At 32.3% G+C, this 27,979-nt stretch overlaps 1 protein-coding gene and 1 long non-coding RNA gene across 2 annotated transcripts; both read right to left on the bottom strand.

Annotated features, from left to right (window-relative positions):
- Positions 1 to 11,233: 11,233 nt before the first annotated feature.
- Positions 11,234 to 24,389, bottom strand: LOC103494150 (uncharacterized). Its single transcript, XM_008455222.3, has 5 exons — positions 24,225 to 24,389; positions 22,014 to 22,859; positions 21,759 to 21,917; positions 21,462 to 21,639; positions 11,234 to 11,360 (listed from the first exon to the last, which is right to left on the bottom strand). Exons 2-5 carry the CDS (start codon positions 22,848 to 22,850, stop codon positions 11,278 to 11,280), a joined length of 1,257 nt encoding a protein of 418 aa, XP_008453444.2. The 5' UTR covers positions 22,851 to 22,859; positions 24,225 to 24,389; the 3' UTR covers positions 11,234 to 11,277.
- LOC127148121 (uncharacterized) lies at positions 17,288 to 20,996 on the bottom strand. The gene is made up of 2 exons (XR_007818781.1): positions 17,953 to 20,996; positions 17,288 to 17,857 (listed from the first exon to the last, which is right to left on the bottom strand). It is a non-coding gene; the product is annotated as an uncharacterized LOC127148121 (long non-coding RNA).
- Positions 24,390 to 27,979: the final 3,590 nt, after the last annotated feature.

Below are 27,979 nucleotides of genomic sequence, written 5' to 3'. Positions count from 1 at the left end.
GCAGTCACTTCCTCTTCCCACAGCTCCAACATGCTAAATAACTTCATCTCCAACAATCTTCTGATTGACCCTCCTCTAACAAATAACAGATACACTTGGTCAAACTTGAGAAATCCTCCAACCTTTTCCCATTTAGACAGATTCTTGTACAACTCTAGTTGGGAGATTCTCTTCAATCCTCATATCACAAGGACTCTCCCGAGAACTACTTCTGACCACTTCCCCCTAGTCTGTGAAGATTCCACCTCCACTCTCAGATGGGGCCCTGCTCCATTTAGATTAAACTCCATAACTTTAAATGACCCTGAATTCAAAAGAAATATGGAAAGATGGTGGGAGCTCTCAATTCAAAATGGTCACCCCGGGTTTTCCTTCATTCAAAGACTCAAGTCTTTAGCAAACCTCATCAAACCATGGCAAAAGGAGAAATTTCACTCCCTCACTACTGCTAAAGAAAATATTATTAGGGAAGTGGATGCCATTGATAAGAATGAGTTGGATACTCCGTTGTCTCAGGAGGAAAGCAACCGTAGACTTGCTCTAAAAGCTGAGCTCAATGATCTTTCCCTTAAGGAATCCCAATTTTGGTTCCAAAGGGCAAAAAAGCTTTGGATTAAAGAAGGAGATGAAAATTATGCCTTCTTTCATAGAATTTGTTCATCAAGACAGAAGAGAAATCTCATTCACGAAATCCAGAATGAAGAAGGCTCGATTCAGAATACAAACAATAATATTTCTCTTGCCTTTGTCAATCACTTTTCAAGAATTTACAGATGTTCCACCAAAAAAGACCCTCTTTTCATTGAAAATCTTGAGTGGAATCCAATTGATTACTCAGATTGGTCTCTCCTTTGTGCCCCCTTCTTGGAGGAAGAAATTAAAGGGGTCATCAAATCTTTTGATGGAAATAAGGCTCCTGGTCCAGACGGATTTCCTATTTCATTCTTTAAGTCTTATTGGCATCTTCTAAAAGAGGATATCATGGACATCTTTAAGGATTTCTTTGAGAAGGGAGTGATCAATAAGAATATGAACAACACCTACATCGCGTTGATTGCAAAAAAGAAGGATTATTCTCATCCAAAAGATTTCAGACCAATCAGCCTAACAACGTCTATCTACAAGATCATTGCAAAGACTCTTTCCAATAGGCTAAAGCTCACCCTCCCAGATACTATCTCAGGTAACCAACTTGCTTTTATCAAAAATCGTCAAATAACAGATGCTATCTTAATAGCGAATGAAGCTTTAGACTATTGGAAAGTGAAAAAGATCAAAGGTTTTATCTTGAAGCTGGATATTGAAAAGGCTTTTGATAATCTGAACTGGGATTTCATTGATTTCGTTCTTGAGAAAAAAAATTACCCAACTTCCTGGAGGAAATGGATAAGAGGCTGCATAAGCAATGTCACCTACTCAATCGAAGTCAATGGAAAACCACAAGGGCGAATTAAAGCCAATAGGGGTCTGAGACAAGGTGATCCCCTTTCTCCCTTCCTTTTTGTTATTGTTATGGATTACCTCAGCAGGCTCTTAAGTCATTTGGAGTCCACTGGTGCCATCAAAGGGGTGTGCCTCGCCAATGATTGCAACATTTCCCATATCCTCTTCGCTGATGATATTCTACTTTTTGTAGAAGATAATGACAACTTTCTGAATAATCTTAGAATGGCTATTTCTCTGTTTGAAAAGGCCTCTGGGCTCAAAATAAATTTGTCAAAATCAGCTATGGTTCCAGTTAATGTCTCCTGGTTAAGAGCTTTGGAGTGTACTTCATCTTGGGGTATTTCGTGCCACACTCTTCCTCTTACTTACTTAGGAGTCCCCCTTGGTGGCAACCAAAAATCCAACCTTTTCTGGAGGAATATTGAGGACAGAATCCAAAAAAAGCTTAGCAACTGGAAATATGCCCACATCTCAAAAGGTGGAAGACTCACGCTAATCAAGTCTCACTACTACAACTTTGGGTTTCAACGACGCAAAATATGTGTCATAAAGAGTTTCAACGACACACTTTTCGCGTCATTGAAGCCACTGTCAAGAAAAGCTCTTTAACGACACTTTGGAAAATGTGTCGTTAAATATGATTCGATGACACTAAAATTGTGTCATTAATACCTTCACCTTGACGCAATAAATATGTCGCTGTCATCTATAAAACGACACCAATATAGTGTCATTAATACTCTTACATTGACGCAAATTATGTGTCACCGTTATCTATACCTTGACAAAAATATATTGTCATTAATACACTTACATTGACGCAAATCAAATGTCGCCGTTATCTATACCTCGACACTAATATACTGTCATTAATACTCTTACATTGACGCTGTAATTGTGTCATCGTTATCTATACATTGACACAAATATATTGTCATTAATACACTTACATTGACGTAAATCAAGTGTCACCGTTATCTATATCTCGACACTAATATACTGTCATTAATACTCTTACATTGACGCTTTAATTGTGTCACCGTTATCTATACCTCGACACGAATATATTGTCATTAATACCATTTTATTGACGCTTTAAATGTGTCATCGTTATCTATACCTCGACACGAATATATTGTCATTAATACCCTTATATTGACACTTCAAATGTGTCACCGTTATCTATACCTCGACCCGAATATATTATCATTAATACCTTTATAACGACACTAATATATTGTCATTGTAAATGTTTCGTTACACATAGTTTTTGCCAAGAAATGTGCTTTGACGACACTGTTGCTGTTTACTAAAGGCTTATATGTCGACACATGTTTGGTGTCGTTATTATTCTTTTTCGCAGCACGTATTTCCTGTCATATATTTCTTCCTTCAAAATAATTAATTACTACATTTTAACATTATGCACATTTGTTTGGAAAGATATTTATATTGATAATAAAAAATGTAAATTACATTGTCGGTAAAGGTTTTCCAATAATCCAAAAGATAAATGACTAGAGGATTTGGATACCGACCAGAAATGACTAGAGGAAATAATGTGGACCTACAACCTCAATGTTGGTGCAACACTTCCATCTAGCTATTATTGGAGATAATGCCTTGTGGCTTTTGCTTTTTTCTCTACACTGCAGGCTTGGTAAGTGAAACCATTAAAAGGGTTTAATTTCTAACCATCTCAATTGTCTCTCTGAAAGTACTAATCCAATTTCTGTCCTGTCAAGGTCAACTAGCATTTCAGGTTCAAGAAGAAGTTCCAACCAAGACATCTTTGTCTCATAAAGAGGGTTTTAATAATTACTCGAGTAAGAACAGAAAGCGAAGGTTCTTCTTAATGAAGAGTTTAATATACAATATGCTTCAAAGAGTACGGTTCTTGAAAGGTTAAAGAGAAATTATATTTTTCACAGAAAAGAACAGTACATTTATTAAAATCAAGTGTAATTATCATTCAGCTTCCACATTAGATAATAAAGAAACTCAAAACTCGAGATTGAGTTTCCAAAAACAAATTCTTTGAGAGCACAATGACAAAAAAAAAACCTCTTTTGACTTTCAACCATCTCAAATCAATCATAAATCATAAACTTAAATCGATACCCACGTCTAAGACCCAATAACATTTTCTAAGTTACACAAAACAATGCTCAAAGAGTTTACCGGAGCTATCATTTACTCTGAAACCATCTCAAACCTCATTCTTATAATACGAACCTAAACACAACAAAAGTTTAAAAGTTGGACCGAAAACCACATCAACAATAAACTCGAAAGGGATCAAAGTCTCGATACTCACCGAGAATTTACTAATTGAACCTTAACCAGGACAATATACTAACACCATTCAAAACTCGATAACTCGAATCTTAAGACACAGTACCATATGTAAATAAAACGAGTCAAATGGACTGTAGGTAACAAGAAAATAGCGAGAATAATGCTGAAACGCCACAACACGAGCTGGACATGGAAGATTAAATGAGATTATGAAGCGCGAGGAAGTTAAAAGATAGCAATTATACATTTACATATTGCCATCTTACTTTTAAAAATGAAAGGAAAAATAAAACACGCATTTTAGAATACTATGAAAAGTTCACACTGAAGCACCAAAGTTTAGAAAAGTTTCAATAGTCTTATTCTTCATACAGAAGAGAAGATAATCTTTGCATGCATCAATCACATTAGTTTCCAAGATGGTAAGTTCAATATAACATCAAATAAAAAAATGTGTCTAATGCATGAGCTGATGAGCATGATCTTGGCAGTTACTTTCTCTTGGATGGAAAATTAGAGTTTCCTTGGATGCTGGGAAACTATAAGAAACTATAAAAAGAAAGTTCCCAAAGAAGTAGAGGGGTAAATTTAAAACTGAAAACAAAACCCCGTATTAGCGTAGTTCATACGGTTAATAAGTGATGGTTAAGTTAACTATACAAGTTTAAACCGAGAATATTTCAGTTTATAGCTAGGAACCAAGCTATCATATTACTATACACCCTTTTGAACACCAGATAAGCAGAAAAACCATATCCATCTCAAGATCTTTGACAAATGTAACAACCAAGTAAATTTTCGCCTTTTTGGTGATGGTAAATTCAATAACACATTAAACCAAAATACAATGAATCTGTGACAAAGCTTTAGCATAATCTTCGAACTTGGATCATAGAAAACAAAATAACAGACCCAAAGGATGAAGCCAAAATAAGAATGATGACAACCACAATTGATCCACTAAATATGAGTGATGATCTAATGCAACCAAACACCCTGCATTCCAAGGAAGCCTTAACATGTTTGTGTAACCTAATTCCAGTCACAAGGAAGCCTTAACATTCCAAAGAAGCTTACCGGGTAGTCGGAACCAAATGCTAAGGATGCTTTGCAACTTAAAAGTGATCTAAACCAGAAGATGTTCGGGCTGCCAAGAAAAGATTAGATCATCAATAACCACATCTACTTTCATCAACTTTCATGTTTGTGTAACCTAATTCCAGTCACAAGAAAATTAAATAAATCAAGCAAAAGTATTTGAGTCATTCGGGCCAACTTCTCTTAAATCTAATTCTGGGAGTTGAAGATCTTTTTAAAATATGTATCTTCATATTACAATAGCATGCATAATTAGAGATATGAGCCGAAAGAGAACATCAATGGCATATTGAAAGAGAACAACATTGGCATCATAACATAACCTACTTGAACACCTTTAACTTATGCAGAACATAGTTATCAAAGAGCAGAAAAACCCAAATGAAAAAGAGGAAAAAACGAGATCTTAATTATCAATTACTCAGGCTAACTATTACTACTCAAGGTGGCAACATTCTTCTCTCTTATCTCTATCATTTGCAAGTGCTAGGATAAAGAAGAAAGTCAATTTTCAATATTTAAAAGTAAACGTATATGATAAACATCGTGTAGTAATCATATATGAACTTAACTTTCAGCATAAAAAATGCCAATGGGAGAAAAGAGAATGATGGAAACGAACCAGCAAAAAGGAGCGTTCTAGGAATGAGGATGAAAGTAGCACAGCTACAGGGAAATCGAAGAGAGGATGAACCTTATTATCATGTTTGTTTTCAGTCTCCTTAAAACCAAGATTCTGAGAGTTTGAAATTCCACTTCAAGTGCATTGTCAGTTAGCTATGTTTATTATATTGTGGTTTCGGGGAGAGGGAGGGAGGGAGAGAGGAAGGGAGGGAGGAAGGGAGGGAGAGGGAGGGAGAAGGAGGGAGTGAGAGGGAGGTAGGGAGAGAGAGGGAAAAAACCTATCTTCTTTTGGATTTATGAAAAAAGGTTTTGCATACCAAAGGTTCCTAGAAAGTACAAGGTGTTCCTTTAGTCTGCTTTCTTCAAAGGGTTTAATTCGATATGATTACGTTCAAGAAGTATCACCTCTTATTTGTATCCAACATAACCATTCTTTCCCAAAGTACACACCTCTTCTTGAACTCCCATATCTCTAAGGCTATAGGCAAAATTTACAAAAGTCTCGAACTTTAGTTTTGTTTGCCCTTATAATGTTATGGATTCTCTTCTTCCAATGTTGGTTGTTCAAAGATTAGGAGAACCTTACTTCATGCACCTTATATTCCAACTTTGAAAGACCAAGGAGAAAGCTTCCAGCCAAAGCACAAAGCCAAGGTTCGACACCTAGGGCCTCAATCGATGTGGCCATCCTTGCTACATTTTCAGACCAGCAAGATATAATAAGATTATTTCAACAAACAACTTTTCAATCTACAGAGTTATCTTCCTAAATGAGGTGAAAAGAGAGGGATCAAACGTACTTCTATTGAAATTCTTTTAAAATATAATTATTCCCTTTCAATTAATGGCGTGACTAAATCGAAAATATTAAATCTATTTGTGTGTAATGGTGTGACTAAATTGGAAATATTAAATCTAATATGTGTAAAGTGTGAACTTTGTGGTTCCTGACAAATGAAAAATGTACTACACTAACATTATAAATTTATTTTGTAAATTTGTTATTATGGTACAGTTAAATAATCCCCTCCACGTATTTAGAAATGTTTGTTTTCTTCACAGGAGAGTTGGGAACAAGGAATGAAAGAGTGGTCACAGCAAAAAATTATCCATAAGCAGAACTTTTCTGTTCCATCTCGTGGAAATACAAATCTTAAGGCTAAAGGTCTTTTTATTTTAATAATATGTGGCACATAGGAAGTGTGTTTGTTGAGCTATGTTGATCATTTTGCCAATCTTGATATCAAAAGTTCAATTACCTAACCCAAGTATTGCCAAATATGTGCATACATATATATATATATTGTCGTGAATATCCTAAGAGCTACAATCTTTTCTTCATTTTCTGAACGAGATTATTGATATCAACCATGACTACAAGAGATTTTAATAAGAAAGAAGGTTAGAAAACATGATCATAACTAATCGATTGACTCGATCTTAAACAGAATATCTATACAACAAACCTCAGCCGAACCACTTAGTTTTAGTTTCACACAAAACAAACACAAGTCAAAACCGAGCTCCTAGCTAGACCAAACCCACTACGAATTTTGGTCCATGTGATCGGATGTTACTCGCACTCTAAACTCAGCTATTGAAAATTGCATTAATTAGAAAAGGGTGTCAATAGATTTTGAAGAAATCCAAAAAAAAAACAACGATGAAAAACAAAAATTGCAGCCATAAGAGAAAGGTAACTAAGAAGAAGGGGAAGAAGAAGAATAAGAAGAAGAATAAGAAGAAGAAGAAGAAGAAGAATTGTTAAAATTATTATAATTTACCTTAGAGTTGAGTGTGGGATTACGAAGAAGTTGATAGAGGATTGGCATTTTTAATTTGCGGGATAATATTATGCTCTATACACAACCTTATAATTTACCTTTGCTTCCTTTTATACACAAATTTATAATTATGTATATGTGAATGAGAAAGGTGCTGTCTCACAAAGAAAACAACCACTAACTTACAAATTAATTAATTTTGCGATGCCTTGATATCTACATGGGATGAAACTTTGAATAAAAGATAAAGCATCGAAGTTAATTCTAAAAACGACAAAACAAGCAACTACACCAACCTTAGTTCCAAAGGGGCCAACAGGATGATTTATGTCAAGTATGTCTTTTCCCTGCAAACGTTAAACCAACTAAAATGAGACTTGCATCCAATACGAAAAACACATCCATCAGAAGCCAGCTTATAAAAAATATGAACATAAACCGCTCAGTTTTTGGATTGAGAGAGACGACGTCGGCGGCCGGAAATCAGATGCGAGCGGGGGATGATGGAGGGAGAAAACGGCAACGATCGATCGGGTGGTGGAGGGAGAAATCGGCGACGATGGTGGAAGGCTTATACGGCTGAGCTCGATCGGTTGGTGGAGGGAGAAAACAGCAACGATGGTGGATGGGAGGGAGAGAACGGCTGAGGTCGGACGACTTTGAGAGGTGGGTGGCGGACGGAAACGACGGCTAAGGTATGCGAGTGGTGGAGGACGGAGGGAGACGACGGCGGAGATTGGATTGAGAGAGACGGCGTCGAAGGCAGGGAGGCGGCGCGAATGGTGAAGTTAGGGCTTTTTTTTGACACTTGTAATTTGTGTCAAGAAATATTTTTTTTTTTACTAAAATTTGAATAACCTTTTAATGACACTTTAATTATGTCGTTAATTAGCGACGCAATATTTTTGTCAAGGAAAATTGTGTCAAGAATTAATAAAATTATTTTTTTATTTGAATAAGTTTTTAATGACACATAAATTTTGTCGTTAATTAGCGACGCAAATATTTTGTCAAGAAACATTAAATAACAACGCAAAAAATGTGTCGTTAAAAAGTCTGCATTTGTTAGTTTTAACGACACATTTTTCTTCCACCCCACTCTTTTTTACTTTTAACGACACAATAATTTGATTACTAGTGTCGTTGAAACTCAAATTTGTAGTAGTGTCTACTCTAAGCAGTCTCCCAATTTATCAACTATCTGTCTTTCAAGCTCCTTCCTCCACGTATAAAAACATCGAAAAAATTTGGAGGAATTTCCTTTGGAAAGGTAGCGGTGGTCTAAAAGGGTCTCACTTAATCAACTGGTCAATAGTGACTAAGCCTAAGGAGGAGGGTGGGCTGGGTATATCGAGACTCCAAGTAACAAATCAAGCTCTCTTATCTAAGTGGCTTTGGCGCTACCATTCGGAGCCTAATTCCCTTTGGAGGAGGTTAATCCATATCAAGTATAAAGGTAAACACCCAGGGGACCTCCCATCAAACATTTCCTCTAGCTCCTCTAAAGCCCCGTGGAGATCTATCATCAACAACATTGACTGGTTCAAAAGTAATCAAGGTTGGAACTTGAACAATGGAGATCAAATCTCCTTCTGGTATTCTAACTGGTCTCCAGAAGGATGTCTCTCTACTGCCTATCCCAGACTTTTTGCCCTCTCTATCGACAAAGAATCCTCAATCAAAGATGTGTGGAACTCAAACAACAATCAATGGGAAATAACTTTTAGAAGAAAGTTGAATGATAGAGAACTTAGCACATGGCAGAAAATTTTAGAGAATCTTCCTATTCCGAGAACTAACAGAGGGCCAAGTAAACCTACCTGGATTCCCGACAGCAAGAAATTGTTCTCCATCGCCTCTGCTAAAAGTTGTATCTCCCACCAGCCGGATCGTCCGGTAGCGAATCCTCGAGTAAAGCTGCTTGAATTAATTTGGAAAACTCACGTTCCTATGAAGATAAAATTCTTCATGTGGTGCCTGGTTCAAAGAAAGTTAAACACTATGGAGGTCATTCAGCAAAGAATGCCAAATACGCTTCTACAACCAAATTGGTGCGTTCTCTGCAAAAAAGATAGCGAAACGGGAGCTCACCTTTTCCTTTACTGTGATCGGGTGAAGCCCCTGTGGTCCCTCCTCCATCGATCTCTCAATTTCGCACCCATTTCCGACGACTTTGAAGCGATGTTCTCCTTCTTCCTCTCCCTAAACCAATCCCTCCCGAAGCACAAGGTCGTTCTTTGTGGGCTGATAGCTATTCTTTGGGGTATTTGGACAGAGAGAAATAATAGAATTTTTTATACTTTAAGTTATCAAAAATCTATTGCTAACTTATGGGAAGGCTGCAAAATTCTGATAGGAAATTGGTGTAGTAGAGATCCTACTTTAAAAAATTATTCAGCAGCTACTATTGCTCTTAATCTTAACGCCTTCTGTAATTAGCGTTCGGGCTTTTCTCTAGCCCTTCATTAATAATATTCTAGTCTGGTTTTAGGTTTGCCCTAAGGCCTAACTAGCTGTTTCCTTTTCAAAAAAAGATATGGGCAAAAACTTGAGGGGATGTGTTTTTTCTTCTTTTGTACTTGGAGGGCAACAACATAAATTAGCAAAAGATTAGTAGACAATTTTAGTTTTAAAGGGCAGGCCACAATTTTTTTTCTTACTCATATATCAAAATCAACTAATAGAGAAATTATTATGAATAAACAATAGCACAAGAATTGAAACTATTTATAAAATATAACAAAATTTTCAAATGGACTACAAAATTTTTTGATGAGTTTCGCTATATCTTATAAATAATTTTAATATTTTGGTATTTTTAAAAATTTCCCATCAAATTAAAATATTTAACCGATAATCCTCCAAATGTGTTGTTAGTGTAATTACAATTATCATATTATTGACAAATATTTTTCCTTTGTTTAAAAAGAAACATCAACAAAGAGTGCATGTAGAAGAAAAAATATTCTCAAAACTATTTGGCGTGATGAAATATTTATAATTCATATATATTATTTTAAGGTCTTTTCAAAAATATAAAAAACGATAAAATATTTACGTTGTATAGAACAATTTAAAAAAAAAACTCACAAACCCACAATGAAAAATACAAAAAATATCCCGTCAACAACGCTCATAATATATTTAGTACACGATCGTTTAGATTTAGTATTGTTTGGTACACGATCGTTTAGGTTTGACGTTTAGATTTGGATAGCCAAACCTAAACAATTTTTTTTCAAGAATTCTTTGTACACGATCATTTAATTTGGTTATACCATCCTATAGATTTGGGTAGTCAAATCTATTTGGTACATAATCATTTACATTATTTGATCATTTAACTAAATTTGACTACACGATCGTTTGGATTTGGCTAAATGATTTTTTCAATATTCTTTTAGATTATATTTGATTATAATTTTTTTAAAGATTATTTGATATACGATCATTTATATTTGGATTTAGCTACTCAAATCTAAACGACGTTTCTTTAGAATCTTTTATATTTAGTACACGATGTTGAACAACCAAATAACAGTTTGAAAAAAAATAAAAAATAGATATTTTATATTTGATACATGATCTTTAAACCAAATAAGAGTTTGGAAAAAAAAAATAGAGAAAGAGAAGAAAGTTGATGGAAAGACAAAAAATCACAGAGGAAGAAGAGAAGAAAGACAATAAAAAGAAAGGGCAGACATGGAATATTTTAAAAAAAATTGGTCACCTTCATAGATTTTTTTCATTTTGTTACACGGGCCGTAAATATTTTGTCGATTTTTTATATTTATGTTTATATATTAAGCATATTTATAACCTTAACTCAAAGTCATAATAATAAAGTAAATATGTAGATAATTTATATATATACATACATAATACATACACACATATATATGTATATATATATTTAATAATGATATTATTAAACACAAGCCAAATTTTACACGAACTATCATATATGTGAATACAATAAGTTTCACATGACTAAGGATTTATTTTATTTCTTAGGGTGTGACTAAAACTAAAGATTTGTTCGTACTTCCATGTGAGACAATGAGTTAGGTAATTTGGTAGCAACCACAATACTAAATATACCCATAACACCTGTGTGGTTTTGTGTATGATCATATTTGGATACAAGACTCCCTATTTCTCCTTTACTAATCTTCACATGCCCTAACTTTGGATAACAAGTTGACATTCCAACAACAATTACCCATCTTCATTTCCTATTTCGTCTCCTTCTCCATAAATTGGTGACGAGGAACATAAAACTTTTCCATCCTGTTTCATAATATCGTAGGACATAACTCGACTATTTAAAGATAATTAATTGAGTATGTGTAACTTAGGTCAAAATAAATCATTTGATTATGAAACAAAGTATAATTGATATTTTAGATCACATACCTCTCCGTAAAGGGTTGCACCGATTGCACCAATGTGTTGATGAGCCACTCCATACACAATGAATCCATTGTCTTGAAACATCACCTTTGACCTTTTGTTAGCATTACACTTACCATGCAACTTTGTTTTTGAGGGAGCAAGATTCTACATCATACTCAACCTATGTGCATATGCATTGAGAAGTTAAGTCACTAAAATCATAGTCAAATAATTATGAAACTAACGAGAGATCAAAATACGTATAGTTAAATATTGATGACGTACCTGACAGTCATGTTCTTGAGATATTAATCCCGATGAGTCAATTGACGGCTTCCAAGTATCAGTCACATCAAATACATAAACTTTAACCGGAATCACAAAATCATCATCCCAATCAACCCATTGCACCGTATATTTCATATACAAATTCATTTCCTCTCCGTTAAAACCTTCCTTCAATTTACATTGAGCTTTATCATAGCAACATTTAAATCCTCCTTTATAATCATCATCCATTTTATCTTTGTTAACATCATACAAATTACATTTACACTCAAGACATCCAATTCTATCCTCCACACCTCTAGTATCAATGGCATGAACATTAAGAACCCATTTCTCTTCATACCCTAAAGGAACTTCCTTTTCATTTCCAACTTCAATTACATACAGGTCTGGAAGAAGATTTGATGTTTTTCTCGATTCGGTTCCCATACCATAAAAATACGGCAATGAATGTGGTTGGCAAACTCCGTTATTACCCGCAATAACGATAGAGTTTGCAAAATCGTCATGTGATTCGTTGTTGTAGTTTTCTTGTGTTGGTAATATCTCACGAGTGTCCAATGATGGGGATATGTGTCAAAAAGCGAGACGGGATTACCTTGTTCGTCGACGATTTCAGCATCGAAGCTCTTTATTGCAATATGGCCTTTGGGAAAGTTGAGATTGTAGTAGAATTTTTCAATTACTAAGCCAGGAGTTAAAGTGAATAATGGGGAGAGAAAAGATTGGGTTTTTAGGGTTTGGTGGTTTATTTGAATGGTTTCCAAGTTTAGGAATAGTGTCACTATGAGTGTAAATTGGAGAAACCAATGATGGAATAACATTGTTTTTATCTGAAAAAATAACAAAATAGTAAAACAAGGCAGAAGGTCACTAATTATCACATCAAAACAAATTATTAATTATGATAAACAGTGGAAAATTTTAAAATGGTATTTAACTATCTAATGGGAAAAACTTCATTAATGTAAATATTTTATGTCAACAAATATACATTAGTTTCTAAAATTACAAGTAATTAATAATATCAAAATAATCAAAGAATAATAGAGGGCACTAATTACAAAAAGGTTGATCTCAGGATGAAACAATAATATCAAACAAAATAATACTAATAATAATACTATTATTATTATTATTATTATTACAATAGGGCCACTATATATTGAATATTATATGATGAACCTTTACTTTTACTTTTATGATTATATTAGTTTTTGTTTGAAATTTAATCTTTAAACTTGTAATTTAATTTGTTTCTGCATAAATACTTGGAACTTTTAATTGAAATTTTTGGGTCCTTTTAGATACGATATATATATATATATATATATATATATATATATATATATATTATTACAATTCAATATTCATTTAATAGATTTGATTTGTAAGTTCAATAAAATTTAATTTCTTATCTAGACTTGTTTAGTTTAAAAAATATCGAATATGTTTAGAGGGATTTATAAAACACAAAACTGAGAGTTGTTGAATAATGCATTATTATTTCTCTATTTGACACAAAATAGATTTTTTAAAAACAAAATAGTAAAGTTGGGAGACAATATACGTATATGAACATCTCACTTAAACCTAAATTGGGACGAAACTAAAAGTTGATGAACTTATTTACTTCTTGTTTCAATTATTAATTAAGTTATTTTATTATATCCCTATATAATATAGAAAAAAATGGTATATAGTTAAGCCTCTATTTCCTAAGTTTTGGAATGCTTAAACAAATTATTTTATTTTTTACTTTGTTTTACTCTTTCTATTTTTCCTTTTTCTCCCTTATCTTCTTACTCTCATTTCTTCCTAAATGAATACAACTTTTCTTTCAAAAAAAAAAAAAAAAGCAGAGTAGCTTGAGAGTTTGTAATTGATACCAAATCCAAACTTAGAGGACCAATATCTATAGCATAATATATATATATAGTTTAGAGCCAAATATAGTATAAAATTCAGTGATATAGCTCTTTTGGTCTCTTCTCAATTTAGTTCTATCGTTTCCAAAAGTACTCATTTTTTTTTTATTATTTTGGCATTAAAAACATTTTGATGGGATAATTTATCATAAAAAAAAAGTACACATAAATTGAAATTAAGAAAAAAAAAATATATATATATATATATATATATATATATATATATATATATATATATAAATATATTTGTTGTGTAAGTAAGTATGAATTGAGCAAAAATGAAAAAAGTGATGAGAAATTAAAATTAGGGTTTTAAACGACATACCGAAGACATGAAAGGAGAAACCGAAGCACAGATAGAGAATTTATATAATTCATCACTTTTTGCTTAATTACTTTTCCTTCTTAATTTTCTTTAATGGCTACAAAGTAGTATTTTGTCCCACTAACTATTGCCCTCTCTAGCTTTTGTCTTTTGCCCATTTTCTTTCTTCTTTTTCAATGGGAAAATGTGATGGGTCAATATGAAATGGGAGAGAAGAAAGAGGAATAAGTCAATAATAACAATCGTGAAAAGATGTATTTTTTGACATTTAAAGATTGAGGGTTTAAAATCATCTCTTTTCTATAATTAGCATTCAAGAATTAAAATCTGAAGTTTTAATAATGTACAATTTCTTAAAATAAATCTACTAGTACATATTAGTGCAATGGAACTTCCTATATGTAAAGCCATGATATATATATATATATTCTCTAGACATGGGTTACAAAATATATATCGTAGAGAAAAAAATAAATTAGGTTATATACTATTTTGGTTGGGTAATTGTTGAATTTTAATTATTGCTTTTTAGTAATTCTTAAATTTAGTTAATGGAATTAATTTTTTTTTATCTATTAAATTATTATTATTATCTTCATGAAAAAACACACAATATGTGAATAATTTATAAAATTTAGAGTGAAAATGGAAAATGCTAATGAAAAATTCACAACAAACTAATAGTGTATAAATTAAATTTAAGATTTATTACAAATACAAAGATAAATAATACCCCTTGAAAATATTGGAGCAAAAATTGAACACACTTCCAACCACTTTTATATGAATCAAAATGTTATTTTAATCATACAATTAGCAGAGATTAATAAAGTTCTATCTCAATGTGTTTTTTCTTTTAAGATAATGTTTCTTTATGTTCATAATTAAATTAAACTTGATATCATATTTGAAATTAGTATTTGGTAAATTTTCGGTTTAGATATTAAAAAGTTAACGTTATTTGCTTTATAAATATTAGATTATTGTATTTTGTTGAGAATTTCATCGAAAAAACTAGTTAGATTTGAACTTCTCTTATTGTCAAGAAATTTTGAGATGAAATTTCATCTATCAAATATGTTTCGAATATAATAATTAAATAAATTTACTATTTGAATTGCTATTTTTATAATTACTGTGTAGTCATGTATCAATCACTAAATGCATAAGGTGCAAAAAAAAATTTCCTAACACTAACATCATACATATATAAATTGTAATCATTATTGTTTGAGTAAATATCTCTAAGTTTCTTTATTGTTGCATCTCTTCTGCAACACTCGATGATATTTTCTTGTTTTTGGAAAAGATACTTGTGATATGGAGGCTCAAGAAAGCCACCAAACCACCGATTTTATTGAAAGATATTAGAGGTTACACAAGTTGGAGATAAGCCCACAATGAAGAACAAACCTAGTACAACCATGCTTTAATATTTAAGGGAATTGTGGCCTAGCTATAATCCTTAAGAAGTTTGTTTTTGGAGGACCAAATGCTAATAAAATTGTAAATGTTTTCCCACAAGTTCTCAAAGCTCAACCATAGAGTGGCCATTGCAGCGTTGAATTTGATTGTGTTCTTGACGTTATTGCATTGGATGCCACATAGAGAGAGACACAGATCTTTGGCACTTGATAAGTTCATAACCAAGCCAATTTCCAGTTGGAGTTTGCTCCATAGTTTTTGAGCCTCAGAGCATTGGATAAACAAGTGATTTAAATTCTCATTAGATGTTTTGCAAGAGATACACCAATCTGGGCTAAGGCACATATTTGAATTTCTCCTTTGAATAAGGTCAAAGGTATTTAGCTTTTGATAGATAACCGTCCACATGAAGAATTTGCACTTCTGTAGAATATAAGATTTCCAGAGGTTTTTGAAGGCTTGTGAAGGAACACTAGCATTTGCAATTAAGGAATCTTCAATAACAGCTCCTTTAATCGAGGCTACTGAAAAAGAACCATTTCCATTCAGTTTCCAGCATGGTTTGCTATAGCCTTGTCAATTGCAATCCTTGGAAGGGAACTTTTTAAAATTTGCCACTAAATAAATTCTCTGTCATTGAGCGGTCTTCTAGGCATGAATTTCCAGTCATTTAGCCTTAAGTCCCAAGCTTCTTTGACAGTAGCATGTTGGATATTGGATAAGGCATATAGCCTAGGAACTTTATGTATCAGAGGAATGTCATCACACTAGTTGCTATGCCAAAAGGATAAGGATGAGCCATCAGTTGGGATCCACTGCATTTTTGTTTCAAACCACTCCTTCCATTTTATGATGGCTTTCCAAGGAGCTTTAGCACTATTGAATTTTCCATCAATTGGAATATCTCCAAGAAATCTTTTGCTATACTTTGCATTAATAAGCCTTTTCCGTAGAGAATTAGGATCAGTGTGATATCTCTATAGCCATTTGTAAAAGAGGACTTGATTGATATCTTTAACTTTTGTGATTCCAATGCCTCCCCTATCTTTTGGAGATGTACAAAGATCCCACTTGATTAACTGTGCTTTATGCTTATTTGAGGTTCCACCCCAAGAAGTGGGGTGACTCTCAACGCATAAATACGTCGACGTAAGTGTTAATAACGTCAGGAACTGAATTCTCAATGCAGAACGCAACGTCAGGAAGATCGTCAGAAGAAACGCGTAGGGAGAGAGATTCTTGATGCGTCACCAACAAAGGCATCGAGAATACACTTCTCCCAACATTATCATTATCGATGTCTACCGTGCATCGACGACAAGGCATCTCTGACATCCATAGTTCCAACGTTAGCTATGCATCGAAAATGACTATTCTCGACGTTTTTATATCCAACGTCCTCCATGCGTTGACAATAACCATCCCCGACGTGACGTTTGCACTATATTCTCAATGTATGTACTGCATCGAGAAATATTTTAAATATGTATTTTTTTTATTTTTTTTCTGAAATATTTCCCTGTAATATTTTCCTATAAGATTAATCTTCCTGAAATATTCGCATTCGTTTTCGATTCAATTAAGAAAAATTCAAAATAAATTAGTAAATTAGTAAATTACGAGATACAAATAGAAATTCAACAAAAAATTAAATGTTCATAATATAGAGAAACACAAAAAATGTAACAAACTTCATAATAGAAATAAAAAACATTCCTCATTCCAAAAAAAGCACAAAGAAAGTCGTACGTCTCCTAACGAGCCTCGTATGTACGCCATTCTACACCGCGGGTCCTACAACGATACAAAAGTGACTAGGTTTATTACATAATGTATATCATCACTGGATATTGTCATTTCAAGAACTTAAGAATAATGGAAACATATATATGTATCGTAAGGCTAGGGATCATGTGGTGGTCCTTGCTGTGCCCGACTCATGTCTTCTTTGAGCTTCCATATTCGTTCCACTTCTAAAGCTAATGCATCATGATTTCTTTTCTGTTCTTCAATCCGTAGCATAGCTTCATCAAGCGCAGCTCGTAATTGGAGCTCTATTATGGATTGCGAACATGAGGCCATGGCACTGCTCGCACTGGTCGTCCTGCGAGCCTTAGGCTTGAATCCTCAACCAAGGCCTTTTGAGTAGCCCGGTCGTCTACCCAACACCGTCTCGCATATCTCATTCCCACTGGGGTAGGCTGGGACTGGAGTTCTAGCATTTGATTTTGCAACAAATTTAGAAACTAGCAACAAATTTAGAAACTATCTTAGTAAGTAAAGAATATATTATATATTAAAGAGGACAAATAAGAGCATAAGTGTTGCTTGAATAACTTACATGCGTATCTTCTGCGGCCTGCAACACAAACGTCTCGTCTCGAACGTGTGTTTTTCGTAACAACTCCATACAGTTGATTGATTTTCCTCTTTGCTTAGCAAGCTCGTACTGTCATTGTAGAAACGACTTCGACCCGCTGATAAAGAGTTCAGTTGCTCACCATAACTTAATTAACCACAAACAACTTCAATCTTCGCATCCTACCTACACCTTTCAACAACGCTACCTACAAGCTACCCTACTACCACCTCTTCAAACCTTTAGAAATACAAACAAATTCAAAACAAAAAAGACTACCATAACTGGAATCGAACAAAGTTATTCAAAACTAATAAGAAATAAACTACTAGAATCGAACTAAAGGCTATCATAACTGTAAGATGGTCAAAATGAATCTTAACATAAACTACATAATTTTTAAAACTGTAATAACCCTTAGGGCCCCCCCCCCCCTCAATTTTCAACCTATGCCCTTCAAATATTCAATTAAACCTATCTCACCTCCTTAAAAAGTTCAATTTATCAATTCCCTTTCAAAATTCCAATTGAACCCTCTATCCCCCTCCACACAGTTCAAAAATTCCAATTCAACCCCCCTAAATCAAAATTCCAATTCAAACCCCCTCTATTTCTTAACTCACCAACCAAATTTCTCAAATAAACCCTCCTCAAATTTTCAACCTACATTCCAAAACTAAGTCAATATCCTAAAACTAATTCAATATTCCATCTTAAACTAATTTCAAAAAACAAAACTATAAACTAACTAACCTAAACTAATTTCTAACTCATACTAAATTCAAAACTAATAATTGCTTTAAACTTACCAGAAAAGGAAGAACGCGGCGGCGAGGGAAAGCTTGGACACGACAAGGGCGACGGTTGACTCTTATCTTGTCTTCTTTCCTTCATTTCAGTTCTGTCTTTCACAAAACTGAAACGAAATATAGAGAAACTCCCGACGCACCACGAAGATGTCGAAAGTTCCACTGTATACCCAATGCTATTAGTGATGCGTCGAGAATGTTTCAAACTATTCTCGACGGTCACTAATGGCGTCGAAAATGGGTAACATATTTTCCAACACCATGCATGGACCGTCGGGAACCCCTGCTCTAACATAATTAATATACAAGTGTTTTCTGACACCTATGCAAGTCGTTGGAAAATATGTTACCAATTTCTGATGCCAGACGAGAATCATAGGGAACAAGTGTCACCATTCCCGATGGCTTGCATGGGACATCGGGATAAGTTAAATATTTATTTTAATTGTGAACTATTCTTGACGCCGTAAGCCTATACGTCGGAAATATCTTCTTCGACACCCTTCGTGAAATGTCGGGATAACGTAATATTAAAATAATGTTTTCGACAAGTCTTGACGTATGCAAAATGACATCGAGAACAGGTATCTATCCCCACATTCATTCTTCCGACGTCATTTAGTGCACGGAAACCCCCCGATTTCTTGTAGTGCTCCTTTCCAAAGAAAATTTCTCCAGTGTTTCTCTATTTCTTTAGCTTCTTATGAAAGTGTTCAATGGTTTTGCTCCAAAATGATTTTAAGTTTGGTTTGCCTCCCAATGGAACTCCCAAGTAGTTAACCGATAGAAGCTGAGAGGTTAAACCACGGAGATGAGCGACACTTTCAACTCTAATTGCAGAAACATTAACAGGGCTAATTGTAGATTTTGACAGGTTGAATTTTAACCCCGAGGCTAACTCAAAAAGAGAGAGAGCAACTTGAAGATTTTTGATATAGGTGTCGTTATCTTCCATAAAAATAAGTATGTCATCTGCAAAGAGCAAGTAAGAAATATTACAATTTTTGTTAAGAGAAGCTCCTTTTATAGCTTTTCTTTCTTCAAGATGGTGGAGCAACCTGCTTAAGTAGTACATGGATAGAACAAAAATGAAAGGGGAAATTGGATTGCCTTGTCTAATCCCTCTTTGAGCTTTTATTTTTCCATTTGGTTTCCCATTGATAAGAAGTCAATACTGAACATTGCAAATGCAGGCTTTTATCCAGCTTTTCCATTTGTTTGGAAAGTTTTTCTTAAGGAGCATATAGTCAATGAAACCCCATCCAATTTTGTCAAAAGCTTTTTCAATGTCCAACTTTAGAACAAAGCCTTTGATTTTCTTTGTTCTCCAAAAATATATAGCTTCATTTGGAATGAGAATAACATCTGTTATTTGTCTTCCCTTTATGAATGCTATTTGATTCTTTGTTATAGTATCAGCAAGGGTGGATTTGATTCTATTAGCAAGAGTTTTAGCAATAATCTTATAGAGGGAAGTTGTGAGACTGATAGGTCTGTAGTCCAAGGGAGTGATGCATCTGGTTTTTTTTTTTTTTTTTACCAATGAAGGCAATGTACGTATTGTTGACATTGTCGTTGATGATGCAATTCCTATGGAAATTATGAAAGAATTTCATCAGATCTTCCTTTATAATTTGCCAGTGTTTCTTGTAAAAGAGCATAGTGAAACCAACAGGTCCTAGAACTTTCCCATTGTTGAAGGACATTATGGTGTTTCTGACTTCAGTCTCAGCAAAAAGCCTACACATATGGAGTGCTGGTAAGAGGAAATAGGCTTCCAATCCAAATTATATATCAAAGCTTCCTCAGGATTATATTCATCATTGAGAATAAACCATGAAACTGTGAGAGGAAAACGTACAACACCCGACAGCATTACGTCTAAACGAGGTTTAAACGAAGACGTAAGAAATCTTGAGGGGATGTGTCTTTTCTTCTTTTTCCAAAGAGAGATGCAAATCTATCTAAGTTTTCGTTTTAAATGAAGACGTAACAAATCAACCTATTTTATCAAAGATTTTTCATGTATCTTATTCCAATTTTTCTCTTTTTTCCTTTTTTGACTGAGCAAATTCAAAAACTCGAGGTGATACGTCTTTTTCTTCTTTTGTACTTTGAGGGCAACAACGTGGATTAGCAAAAAATGGATAGACAATTTTAGTTTAAAATGGCATGTCACAATTTTTTTCTTACTAATATATGAGAATATTTAATCGATAATCCTCCAAATATGTTGTTAGTAATTATTAATTAGCATAGATTATTGACCATGTAGAGAAAAAGTATATTTTCAAAACTATTTGTCGTGATGATGGAATATTTATAATTATATATATTATTTTTTCTTCCATATTTTGAAGTAGTTTATTCAAATTTAATTTATATACTTCTAACACACATACAAAAACACATAAATAAGCATATTTATAACATTAACTTAAAGAGATAAAGATAAAGTAAATATGTAGATAATTTTTATGCAAATATAGATATTATTAAACACAAGCCAAGTTTTACACAAAATGTCATATATGTGTGAATACAATAATAAGTTTCACATGACTAAGGATTTATTTTATTTAGTAGGGTGTGACTAAAACTAAAGATTTGTTCATACCTCCATGTGAGACAATGAGTTAGGTAATTTGGTAGCAACCACAATACTAAATATACCCATAACACCAGTGTGGTTTTGTGTATGATCATATTTGGATACAAGACTCCCTATTTCTCCTTTACTAATCTTCACATGCCCTAACCTTGGATAACAAGTTGACATTCCAACAACATACCCATCTTCATTTCCTATTTCATCTCCTTCTCCATAAATTGGTTTCGAAGAACATAAAACTCTCCCATCCTGTTTCACATCATAGGACGTAACTCGACCGTTTAAAGATAATTGAGTATGTATGAATTAGGTCAAAATAAATCATTTGATTATCAAACAAAGTATAATGGATATTTTAGATTATATACCTCTCCATAAAGGGTTGCACCAATTGCACCTATGTGTTGATGAGCCACTCCGTACACAATGAATCCATTATCTTGAAACATCACTTTTGACCTTTTGTTAGCATTACATTTACCATGCAACTTGTTTTCGAGGGAGCAAGATTCTACATCATACTCAACCTACGTGCATATGCATAGAGAAGTTAAGTTACTAAAATCATAACCAAAATAATTATGAAACTAACGAAAGATCAATGTAGTTAATTGATGACGTACCTGACAATCGTGTTCTTGAGATATTAATCCCGATGAGTCAGTCGACGGCTTCCAAGTATCAGTCACATCAAATACATAAACTTTAACTGGAATCACAAAATTATCATCCCAATCAACCCATTGCACTGTATATTTCATGTACAAGTTCCTTTCCTCTCCATTGTACCCTTCCCTCACTTTACATTGAGCTTTATCATAACAACATTTAAATCCTCCTTTATAATCATCATCCAATTCATCTTTGCTAACATCATACAAACTACATTTACACTCAAGACATCCAATTCTATCCTCCACACCTCTAGTATCAATGGCATGAACATTAAGAACCCATTTCTCTTCATACCCTAAAGGAACTTCCTTTTCATTCCCAACTTCAATTCCATATGGGTCTGGAAGAAAATTTGATGTTTTCCTCGCTTCGGTTCCCATACCATAAAAATACGATAATGTATGTCGTTGGCAAACTCCGTTATTACCCGCGATAATAATAGAGTTTGCATAATCGGCATTCATCGTGTGATTCGTTGTTTTGGTTTTATGGTGTCGTTGGTAATATCTTACGATTGTCCAATGATGGAGATATGTGTCGAAAAGCGAGACGGGGTTACCTTGTTCGTCGACAACTTCAGCATCGAAGCTCTTTATTGCAATATGGCCTTTGGGAAAGTTGAGATTGTAGTAGAATTTTTCAATTACTGAGCCAGGAGTTAAAGTGAATAATGGGGAGAGAAAAGATTGTGTCTTTAGGGTTTGGTGGTTTATTTGAATGGCTTCCAAGTTTAGGAATAGTGTTACTATGAGTGTAAATTGGAGAAACCAATGATGGAATAACATTGTTTTTATCTGAAAAAATAACCAAATAGTGAAACAAGGCAGAAGGTCACTAATTATCACATCAAAAAAAATTATTAATTAACAACAAATAGAGGAAAATTTTAATAGTATTCAACTGCATAATAGGAAAAACTTCAATTAATAATGTAAATACTTGATGTCCACATATATATTAATATTTCTAAAATTACAAGTCATTAATAATATCAAAATAATCAAAGAATAATGCAGACGGCACTAATTACAAAAAGGTAGATCAGGATGAAACAATAATATCAAACAAAATGATAATAACAATAATAATATTATTATAGGGCCACTATATATTGAATATTATTCAACGAAGAACCCTTTACTTTTACTTTTATAATTACATTAGTTTTTGTTTAAAATTTAATTTTTTAAACTTGTAATTTATTTTGTTTTTGCATAAGTTACTTGGAACTTTGAAATTGAAATTTTTGGGTCTTTTTAGATAAAACGGAAATATATGTTTTATTACAATTCAATATCTAATAGATTTGATTTGCAAATTCAATAAAACTTAATTTCATGTCTAGATTTGTTTAGTTTAAAAAATATCAAATATATCCCGAGGGATTTATAGAACACAGGATTGAAAAGTTCAAGAATGCATTATTATCTCTTATTTTATAAAGTTTGTGAAACTCTTTGATACAAAATTGATTTTTTAATTAAAACAAAATACTAAAGTTAGAAACAATAGATGTATATATATATATGAACATCTCACCTAAATTGATACCTAAATTGACACGATTGAAAGTTGACGAAGTTATTTACCTTTTGTTTCAATTATTAAGTTATTTTATTATATCCATAATATAGTATAGAAAAAATGGTATATTGTCAGGCCTCTATCTCCTAAGCTTTGGAATGCTAAAACAAATTATTCTTTTAATATTATTTCACTTTTACTTTGTTCTACTCTTTCTATTTTTCCTTTTTTCTCCCTTATCTTCTTCCTCTCATTCTTCCTAAATGAATACAACTTCTTTTCAGAAAAAAAGAAAAAAAAAAAAAAACAGAGTAGCTTGAGAGTCTATCAATGAAAAAAAATCTATAACATAATAAATAATAGTATAAAATTTACAACAAGTTTATATGTATAAAATTCTTAGATTAGAGCTAAAAATAGTATATTTTTCTTTATTATTTTGGCACTACAAATATTTTGATGGGATAATTTATCATCAATCAGTTTTCGAAAAAAAAAAGATAAAAAAAAACCAATGATGAACACAACAACTAAACTGAAAAGAACAAATTATAAATAGATTTGTTGTGTAAGTAAGTATGAATCGAACAAAAATGAAAAGGTGATGAGAAATTAAAATTAGGGTTTAGACATACCGTAGAGATGAAAGGAGAAACCGAAGCGCAGAGAGAGAGAGAGAGAGAACAAAAGAAGAGATTTTAGATATCAATGGCTGAGATAGAGAATTTATATAATTCATCACTTTTTGCTTAATTACCTTTTGTTTTTAGTTTTCTTTAATGGCTACAAAATAGTATTTTGTCCCACTAATTATTGCCCTGATCTCTAGCTTTTGTCTTCTACTCATTTTCTTTCTTCTTTTTCTATGGAAAAATGTGATGGGTCAATATGAAACGGGAGAGAAGAAAGAGAATAAGTCATTAATAATAACAAAAGGATGGGAAGATTTTTTTTTCTTTTGGACATTTGATGTGTAATGGAGGGTTAGGTACAAATGTAACCACCCTAATAAACACACATCAACAAAATTTTACATTTGGGATAAGAAGGTTTGTTATTAATATATAATATAAAGTTACCATAGTTGGGTTATTGTTAAGGATGAACATCGGTAAGTTAGAGTCGATTTTTCGATCAAATTGTCATCGAATCGAATAGACGAAAGATAGAAAGTAAAATCTCAGGGTGCGTTTGGGGGAAGGGTTGATTTAGGGAAGGGTTAGTGTTAAGATAAAACTAGTGTTAAGTTAAACCTAGTTTTATCATAACCCTTGTTTGGGGTAAGGGTTTAAAAAGGTAGTTTTATGATAATATGTGTTTGGGGGAAGGGTTAGGTGGGAAGAGTTAATGAGGATTTTATGATAAAATGTGTTTGGGGGAAGGGTTAGGTGGGGAGGATTAATGGGGATTTTATGATAAGATGTGTTTGGGGGAAGGGTTAGGTGGGTAGTTTAATGGGAATTTTATGATAAAATGTGTTTGGGGGAAAGGTTAGGTGGGTAGGTTTATGTGGATTTTGTGATAAATTTTATTTGGGAAAATTGTTAAATGGGTTGGGTTAATTAATTTTTTATGTGGTATAATATTTTTAAATTCAATTGTAAATATCATAAAAAAATTATTGCATATTTTTTTACGAAATCCTCGAATCCGTATTATTCTCCTATTTTATTTGTTGTATGTGTAATGTTATTAAATTAATATATACAGTTGGCCAAATTAAAATAAATTTCTGAACATATTGTGATAAATTTATTACAATTAATTTCTTATAAAGATAAAAAAATTATTCAATATTTCTAATCGGCGATAGCGAAGTCATCCAATTTTAAACCTATATAAATAGTCGTTATAACGCTTTTGGAAAATTGTGACTATTTTCTTTCATTTAAAATAAACATTACCAATGAAGAAAAGAAGTTTTTGACAATAGAAAATGCATAAATAGTCAACATGATACAGAAAAAACGTAAGGAAATAATAAGCAACACAGGTCACTACAAACAGAAACTATCTCTCTATGTCTATTTAAATTACAATGTATGTAAAGTTCCCTAAAAACATGTACTATTTAAATTAGTACAATATCGATATATTGTGAAAAGATATGTAAACTTAGTAATATCCATATTTAGTAAAACTATAAACATAGAACAAAAAAATTAGATTATGACTGACGAGAACATTGAAAACCGAACAATAAAGAAGGTTATTTCAACAATTTTTACAATCTATTTTAGTTCTAAAATAAGTATTTTAAAAATAGAAATGAAATTGGTTGAAAAAAAATTCAACAAAACATAAAGAAGGTTAAAATAAAAGAAAAAAGTATGTGGTGAAAACATATTAATAAGTTTGTGGTTAAAATACAATTTCATACAAATGTGTGAGAATAAAATAACTTTAGAAATAGTTGAAGTTTCATTAGTTTTAAATTAAATATAAAAATTGGTATTAAATGAGGCTTAAGAACATTAGAATGGAGAATAGGAAAAATGTTTGAAAATCACCAACATTTATTTTCTTTCTTTAATGTCACAATATGCTACATAACCTATTTTCTTTTTTCTTTTTAGGAAAAAACCTATTTTCAATGTTTATATATTTTTTAACTAAATTAATTTTTAGATGAAGAGAATATTTTTAACTAATTTTAAATTATTTAGAATGTATATGAATTTTTTTATGACTTCTATATTGCTCATAATTACTAATCTCAATATTTGATCTTCAAATATAAATTAAGAAAATACCAAATATTTGAAGTGAAATAAATAATATATCATTTATGTTTTTTTATGAAAGAAATAAATACATTTTCCTTGGAGAGTTTTTGTATCTCTATTTTCTCAACCCATGTCCATTTTATTAGGTCTTACAACTTGCAAATCTTTTTATAAGGCCACGAACTCTCAATTGTATATACAATAGTTTTTATTAGACTTTTTAATTATTTGTTGGTAGAAAAATAAAAGTTAGAATTTATGTTTAAAACGCTTTGGACTAAATTATTAAAACAAAAAATGTGATTAAACTTTGGAACGTGTGTACTAAATTTTCAAAGCTTCAAACACATTTGTACAAACTTTATTACTATATAGAAAAAAAATTGTTAAAAAACAGAAAATTAAAAGGATACATTATGTAACAAAATTAACCCGAATGTTCTATATACAAAATGTTAATTATAAAATTATACAAAACCGAAAAAAAAAATGAACAAAAATAAAATACATTATCAAAGCCTACAAACGGCTATTACAAGAGTACCTCTTCAAATAATTTCGAACTCCTTCGTCGCAACGTCCTACATAAGAGAAGAATATGATTATTATTTGTAATTAAAACACAATAAAAAACGTATGAAAAAAAAAATTAAATATACATACCTTTTTAGGACGAAAAATTAAACTCCAAATAAAGATTCAATCGGGAAACCGTAAAAATAAGATTGATTTTAATTTAGTAGCCTCAGAGTTTTGATTCCATTCAAAATAATGAATGGAATTCCATCATAGTTATAGAAAAAGAAATAAAGGACAGAAATGTATAGAAAACATATCGCAAAAACCATACACTAAAAAGACATGGAAGAGACAACCTACATGGTAACGGTAATGAATACAAAAGATAAGTTACAAGCAGATAGAGGGTACAAAAGATACATGGTAACAGTAAAGAAGAAGAGGACTTACAAAATATAACTTAGAACCACAGAGATGATACAAAGAGGGAGAAGAATGCAGTGAATCAAAAGAGGAAAGGTGGCAATATATAGGGGAAAGATGGGGCAAGTTGATAGGACTTGGAGGGAGGTCAACAAAAATATAAAGACCAAAATAGCAAAGTACAGCCAACTATCAATAAAATACAGGCCCTATCTCTCTGCTACAACTGACATAAAGCATAGCATAGTCAAAGGCTATATACTGAAACCTATACCAAAACCATACCCTACAAAAACATGGAAGAGACAACACTGGACAGAAAAGAAGAAGAGACAACACTGGACAAAAAGAATACAGAGAAATAAATTAACAATGTAACAATACAGACAAACCAATTTTTGTAAATTAAAGTAAATGGAAGTAAATGAACAGAACAATAAAACAGAATAGAAGAGTGAAATAAATTTTGTAACCAAATGTGAAGTCAAATTCATACACTAAAAAGACATGGAAGAGACAACAGTAAAGCAATAAGACATGGCAAAAGAATACAAAGAATACATATAGAGAACAATACAAGAATTGAAAAAGAATGTAACAAATTTTAAAATGAAACAATTGTACACAGAGAGGTAATAATAAAACAATTGTAAAAAAAAACAACAATTGTAAGAAAATTGGTAAAAATACATAAAAATACAGAGAAGACAAGAATTGCAAAT

Source organism: Cucumis melo, chromosome 2, assembly GCF_025177605.1.
Source record: "Cucumis melo cultivar AY chromosome 2, USDA_Cmelo_AY_1.0, whole genome shotgun sequence".
In the NCBI taxonomy this organism is placed as follows: domain Eukaryota; kingdom Viridiplantae; phylum Streptophyta; class Magnoliopsida; order Cucurbitales; family Cucurbitaceae; genus Cucumis; species Cucumis melo.
Note: the sequence above shows the minus strand (reverse complement) of the source record. Positions and strands in the feature narration are given on the sequence as shown.

Excerpts from the sequence above, each read along its gene's own strand:
- LOC103494150 (XM_008455222.3), bottom strand. The coding sequence starts at position 22,850 with ATGTTATTCCATCATTGGTTTCTCCAATTTACACTCATAGTAACACTA. Across the intron at positions 21,918-22,013 it reads CTCAAGAACACGATTGTCAG|GTTGAGTATGATGTAGAATC; the intron begins GTACGTCATCAA and ends ATATGCACGTAG. Across the intron at positions 21,640-21,758 it reads GTGCAACCCTTTATGGAGAG|GATGGGAGAGTTTTATGTTC; the intron begins GTATATAATCTA and ends GATGTGAAACAG.